Below are 6,555 nucleotides of genomic sequence, written 5' to 3'. Positions count from 1 at the left end.
TTTCAGAGTATACTTACACTATCCTTTCGCTTTAATTTATCTTAGCGATTTCCATTTACAACAGCTATCTATGACATTTACAGGGAAGCACTTAAAGAGGTCTTGGTGCATGTGAACAAAAGACAACACTGGGCAGGTTTTGTTTCTTTCCGGTTCATTGGGAGATGAAGTAGGCAGCTCTTCGGCTCTCACTCTGGCAACTGTGACATGTTAGCCTGGTATTGCACTGCATATACATTTGTAACAGAACACAACTTTCATGGGTTTGTGGCTTGCTTCAACTTTTATTATTTTTTAATCTTGGACTCTTGCAGAAGAAAACAATCTTCATTACTTTTTAAATTGCACTTTACAAAATAAAAATATCAACACTTTACAGATTTATTTTAGAATATTCTAAACTCCAGGAATCTTGATACAAACCCACACAGATTAAAAATTTGGAGAGTTGGTGTAACTAGGTACCACTTTGTCGTAGAGCTGGGAAAGATAAAGCATCTCAGCACATGCTCTGTCATAAAGCGTTTGGGAGCCTCAGTGGAGCTTCAGAATTCTTTCTGAAAAGGACAAAAAAGAGACTTCCTGCTCTTCCTATTAACTTCAGCATGTGGGACCAATATGGGCAATGCAAAGTTTAAACAGATGCAAATGCTGAGGGGAGGAGGCACTGTCATGTGTTGTTTTACATATTTCTTTATACCCAGATTGAGTTTAAGTCTGCCTCTCCTAGGAGCTTCAGAGAAGACTTCCACTGAACTCACAGCCATAACTGAATGGTCTACTTCACCAATATTTGCTTATGGAAATAAAGGGGAGTGACAGGGAAAGGAGGAGAGGAGTGGAGGAGGGGCTTGAGGCTGAGGGCGGCTCTGAGCACACCATCAAGCACCAGTAACCTTGTCTGATGTGATCATTAACCTTTCTGGAAAACGCAGCTGCAGTTCGCTGAGGTTTGTCATTAGAATGTGAAGAGGGCCACAGAGATACTGCAGACTGTTTACAGACTGGTTTACTCTGAGAGCTGTTGCCCCCCTTTACTTTGGCAAGAAAATGAGATTTCGACAGTTCTTTTTTGTATTTTTAATTTTTATGATGAATCTTCTCCTTATCAACGGACAGAGACCAGGTAGGACTTTGAAACATTTGTACGGAGTAACTTGTTTTTATATGTGTTTGTATCCCTGAGTCTCTGAGCTGATTGTGCTTATGCTGAAAATCACCAAGGTGTGTTACAAGTATTGGGGATAAATGTGTAGTGTTTAGGAAGTCTGCTGTCTATTCCTGTTGAGTCTATGATTTGGATATTTTTAAAATAGCTAGATTCGAGTGCTCGCTTCAGCAGCACATATACTAAAATAGCTGGACTCAAAAATAATGAAAAATATTTACCACTATTTTTTCTTTGCAAAGAAAATTGATCCCTAAACTACTGTAGATTTGTTGTTCATACAAGTAAAAAGAAATGGAAATGTCAGTCTATTCCTCGTAAAGTATACAAACCTGTAGATTTTTAGGTGAAATGCAAAATCCAACAGTTTATTCAAAGAGCATGTTGCTGGCTAGAGTAAGACAATGTTAACTGAATTAACAACATGTAAAAATCACAGTGAGACAAGATGCAGACGAAATCTTAAATGAGGTCAAAGTCTATTATTTCCAGTTATATAATTAGGCATGTCACTTAAAACAAAAAGGTGCAGTTTCTATTACTATTGTACTAGTAAAACAAAAAAATGTTGAAAATATATATAGTCAAGATACGCAATACTTACTTAACACCATTTTCAGAGATAGTACCAATTATGTTGTACCTTACCAACAAGAATTTATTAGATAAATTATTCTAATGTGCTTTTACTTCAAAACAAAATATTTAAGATTTCAAAGCACTGTTAAGTTTTTTAAAAAATAGAAAGTTAAAGTTTTCTGACTTAGAAAGGTGGTAATTTTTAGATCCAAATATTTTAGATTACTCACTTGATAATATACTTCTCCAATTAGAAGAGAATGTGGTGCATAACTGGTTAAAATTTCAGAAGAGAAAATGGTGCATAACTGGTTAATTGGAAGTTTGATTGCTGTGAGGTTAATTCAAACGACATCCCCTGATCTGTGCTTTTATATAAGTAAGGAAAAAAAAGGTCTAAATCTGCAACTCCAAAAAAGGAGCTGATCCCTTCTTATTGTTTATAATAGTTGCTATTCAATCGTTTCTTTTTTTCTCAAATACAACACCTTGGACGATGTTCTAGTGAAATAATTGTGATGAATGGCCTACATGAAGTAGAAGGTCTGGAGCATTTAGAAAGAAGTCACGTGACTTAAGGAAGCCCTTACTATTAAGATCCTGCCACTACAGTAACTGCAGGGAATACACCTGTGCATATGTATCACACTGATTTTTTTTACTTCAATCACATCTGAACAAATAGTAAATAACCACAGTGTAATTTGGCTCCAAAATGTACTTTTACATTCTCTAGGTTAAACGATTCATTTTCTGATAATTGTTCATAATATTTCTCTTTTTTCCTTTAGCTAATCTGGCCTTGAGAAGAAAACTGCACAGACACAACTGCCTTCAGAGGAGATGCATGCCTCTCCATTCACGAGTGCCCTTCCCCTGAGGTATTTCTGAGACAAAGTATTTCTACCACATTTCCAAAGCAGTGCTTCAAATGAGATGAACCAAAGAACATTCATTCATAGTGTGATATGCGAGTAAGGCTTCTGGTGATAACGAAATGTAAGAGATGTGTACTAACAAATGAGAATGAGATCACACGACGTTTAAGAATTGCTTTAGTAGTTAGGGAAGAATGGGATAGAAGAGGAAAATATAAGAAACTCGAAACTTATTGAATCTGCATAATAACTATATAGAGACTAATACTTTTGTGTGTGTTTGAGAATATTCATAATCTAAAAATGAGGTACCAGGAGATTTTAATTATGTAAGTATCTTTAAACATGTGTATGAAAAAACTGAATAGTTCCAAATGTTATCCAGAACAAGCACATGTCCCAGTAAGATCACTGTGTAGTTGAAAGCCTTTGGATATATTTACCATGAACACACCAATGACAGACTAGCCTCAATGCTTCAGGGTTTTTTTTTTTCCCTAAAATATTTATTTCAATATATAAGTCAACTTAACAGGAAGACAGAGTGCAACTTCCCTTAGGGTATTGGCCTTGATGGTTGCATCTTTAAGGATAAATTCTGAACAAAATTGTGCTCCTCCTTTTTTGTTTTTAGACTCACTAAAAGACCAATGATTTTATATCACTCTCAGCACCAATAATACTGCTGGAATCAACGAACTTCAAATACTGCCCGAGTTTAAGTCTCTTTACACTAAAAAATAAATAATTTGGCATTCCATTTTCATTACTTTAAGGTTTTAAATACATTTAAAATATATCTTCCTTAAAAAAATGCTATAGAAGTATCCCTCAGCTGGTTAACATACACCGGCTATTGCTAAATTAGCTAATTCAGTTGGTCTGTAGACTGTAGCTTTTATGGCTCTATTCATTCCATGAAAGAATGGTTGCTATGCCTATTGTTTAATACATGCTTTTCAAACCTGCTGAAACCCTGGTAGCTGGAAATTAAATAAAGGAAGACAATTTTGTAATAAGCATTATCAAGAAGTCTGAGACAAAAAGCTAAGTTCTCTATACCTGTTTCTATAACAAATTATTCTTTCCTGTTAAAACATGAGAAATACGTTTAGTGGATGAATCCAGAAAGATTTGATAATAAGTTCCTGAGAAGCCAATTAATAATGACTAAAACATGCTTTTGAAGGATCTAATATGTTAAACTATCCTTTGGTGTGTGTTTATAATGCTTCCAGCTGAATATTTCAAGCTCATGGATAAAATGGTAAATTCTGTGCTTGGGAGGAATGGAGACCTTCCATGTTTTCCCAGTACTCCTCCACAAATAACAAAGAGGAGGGAGGCATTTCACAATAGCGAGCAAATTCCTGCATATACAGAGAAAAATACCTTGCAACACAAACACAAGTCCTTAGTTAACCACAAGTTATCTTGACTTTCTCCACAAGCCACTGGCCATAAAAACCAAGCTGCAAGTAAACAAGATGGAATAGTGAAATCTGAATTGTCCAAGTTAAGAGAAATTTGACTTAGACACCAAATTTGTAAACCTAAGAGACATTTTAAAAACAACTATGTAAACCATTTAATTATAGCAGCCATTTACAAAAATTGGCTGGTAGCTTGACAGAACTGCTCAGGTTTCAGCACTCATTTATCTCAGTGCTCAGGCTAGCCCTATGTTCACTACAGCACTTTGAAGAATGTGTAAAAGTCACCTGTAAGAACCCAGTAATTACTGGAAGAGCTAATGTAAGATAAACAGGAAGGTAATTCCCTAACCGGTACTATAACAAGTGCTACCTTCAAATTCGATAACGTAATTCTCATTGTTCTAAACACATTATTTTATATATCTTGCGCAAAGGTTCTTTGACAGTTGGGAAAAGGCACTACAGACCCAAGTGGCAAACTCTAAGGCAAAACCTCCCCTCCATTTCTCTATTTTCTGTATGCTTCTGATAAAATCACACAGGTTATTTGATTAATTTGGGGTTAAGAATGATTGTAAAAGGATAGGTAAGTAACAATTTACTTTAAAAGTTTTCCAGATGAGACCTCTAGCTCATTTAATAGATCTGATATTTACGAGTGAACATTTTTTCTGCTCCTAGAGTCCCCTGCAATGATTTTTAGCAAGATTTCCTAACCTGTACAACTGAGTTCATTAAATAGAAAACATATGCTGTATATAGTTTATTTCCTTGATTTTTTTCACAAACATTTGGCATCACCTTCAGTCCTAAGTGAATTAGAGTAAATGAGTGCAAGAGAAGGGATGTGAACTAATGCAAGCTTGTAGGTTAATGGGAGAGGCATACCACGGGAGACAAGGCAGGGATTAAGATTCTAATGACAGCCTCCTTCCAATAGTCAAATCTCACTACATCAACACTTTTTTTTTAATAAATATGGACTCTACATTACATGTTCTGGGCTGGCTGGTTTGTTCTGTTTGTTTGTTTTATATTTGGATTATTTGTTTGTTTGCTTGCTTATCTTGCCAGATGGTATATGCACTCACCAGAGAGAAACAGAGAGAGAGATAACAAGAGGGGCAGCAGGTGGCATGGTGGTTAAGGCACTGAAATTCCCACAATGGCTGGCTGTGGTTTGAGTTCTGGACCTCTCTCTGTCTTTCTCTGGCAAAACTCATGTGGAAAAATAATGATAATAAACAAATAGCAAGAAAGCACACCCCCACCACCATCCCCTAATGAGGACAGTTGCGCTGCAATCCCTTTTCCATTTCTCTCTCTTGGGATTTTGGGTACACATGCATATATGCCCAGCACATTTCTCAAGCCACTGGGTCAGGGACTCAACCACATAGTCAGCCACTTTAACTATAGCTGGCCCAATATACTCTATGAATACACTATTCTATCTAGCCTTTTAAATAATGCTTTGGGCTTTTTTATTTTTTAACTTTGTCAAGAGAGAGCTACCTCCATCAGATCTTCACACTATGACCCACTTCCAGTCTCGCTTAGCCTGGCTTATGGGCACATGTTCCCTGCCCAGCATGTACAGAGGACCTCGTGACGTGAACCCGGGACCTGCTCATGTGGCTTCAGCATCACAGAGTATTGTGCTCTCACTGCACCACGGAAGCTGGCCCTACGTAGCTTTTTAATAGCAATGGTACACATGTTCATGAAATAAGATTTCTTTCTTTTTTAAATTGCCACATAGCACACGCACTCATTAGAGAGACAGAGAGAACGGGGGAGGGAAGGCATCCCCACTGGGGCATGGTCATGCTCCCATCCCTTCTCTTCTACTTCTCCATCCTGTCAGCATTTGGAGCACGCAAATGAATCCTGCCATGTTTTTCTAGTAACCAGGGCTGGTATTTAAACTGCAGTCAGTGATGTGGGATCTACCTCCTTTAACTGCTAGGCTACATGACTAGCCCAAATCTTATTTCTAACAGTGGAAGAATGTAAAGTCAGGAGTAAAAGTCCCCCACCCTACATCATTGCCAACTTTTACTTCCCAGAAATAATGGCTATAAAAAGATTTTGGTATAAGTACCTTTTAATTCATTTCTTTTTTCTTTTTTAGGTTTTTGTCATAGGGTGTGTGTTTGCCAGAGAGACAGAGAAAAAATGAGAGATCACTTCCCAGGGAGTATGGCCATACTGCAATCCCTTCTCCATTCTGGGATTTGGCACACACACGCACACATGCCCAGCATAAATTTCAAGCTGCCAGGCCTGGGACTTGAACCATATTGGCCATGTGGGAGTCTAGCACCTTAACTGCTATGCCACCTTCTGACCACTTAATACATTTTTTTTTATTGAGTCCAGCTAATATTAACTCGTCACTCTGGCTTACCATTCAAAATGTGCCTCAAGTATTTTCTGCCTTATTCCTTCTCCCTTGCAGATATGGCCTTCTGACCTCCCAGCCACACTCTTT

The 6,555-nt window shown here is 37.3% G+C and overlaps 1 protein-coding gene across 1 annotated transcript in view; it reads left to right on the top strand.

Moving 5' to 3' along the window:
* Positions 1 to 908: 908 nt before the first annotated feature.
* The window catches only part of APELA (apelin receptor early endogenous ligand), an 8,071-nt gene continuing 2,424 nt past the window's right edge, over positions 909 to 6,555 (top strand). The window contains exons 1-2 of the mRNA XM_014590896.2: positions 909 to 1,126; positions 2,539 to 2,628. Of these exons, the coding sequence (XP_014446382.1) occupies positions 1,051 to 1,126; positions 2,539 to 2,627 (165 nt within the window). The 5' untranslated portion in view covers positions 909 to 1,050 and the 3' untranslated portion in view covers position 2,628. The remainder of the gene's footprint in view (positions 1,127 to 2,538; positions 2,629 to 6,555) is intronic.

Source organism: Tupaia chinensis, unplaced genomic scaffold, assembly GCF_000334495.1.
Source record: "Tupaia chinensis unplaced genomic scaffold, TupChi_1.0 Scaffold000494_1, whole genome shotgun sequence".
NCBI classification, from domain to species: domain Eukaryota; kingdom Metazoa; phylum Chordata; class Mammalia; order Scandentia; family Tupaiidae; genus Tupaia; species Tupaia belangeri.
The sequence above is the reverse complement of the archived record's forward strand: the minus strand, read 5'-3'. Positions and strand labels throughout refer to the sequence as shown.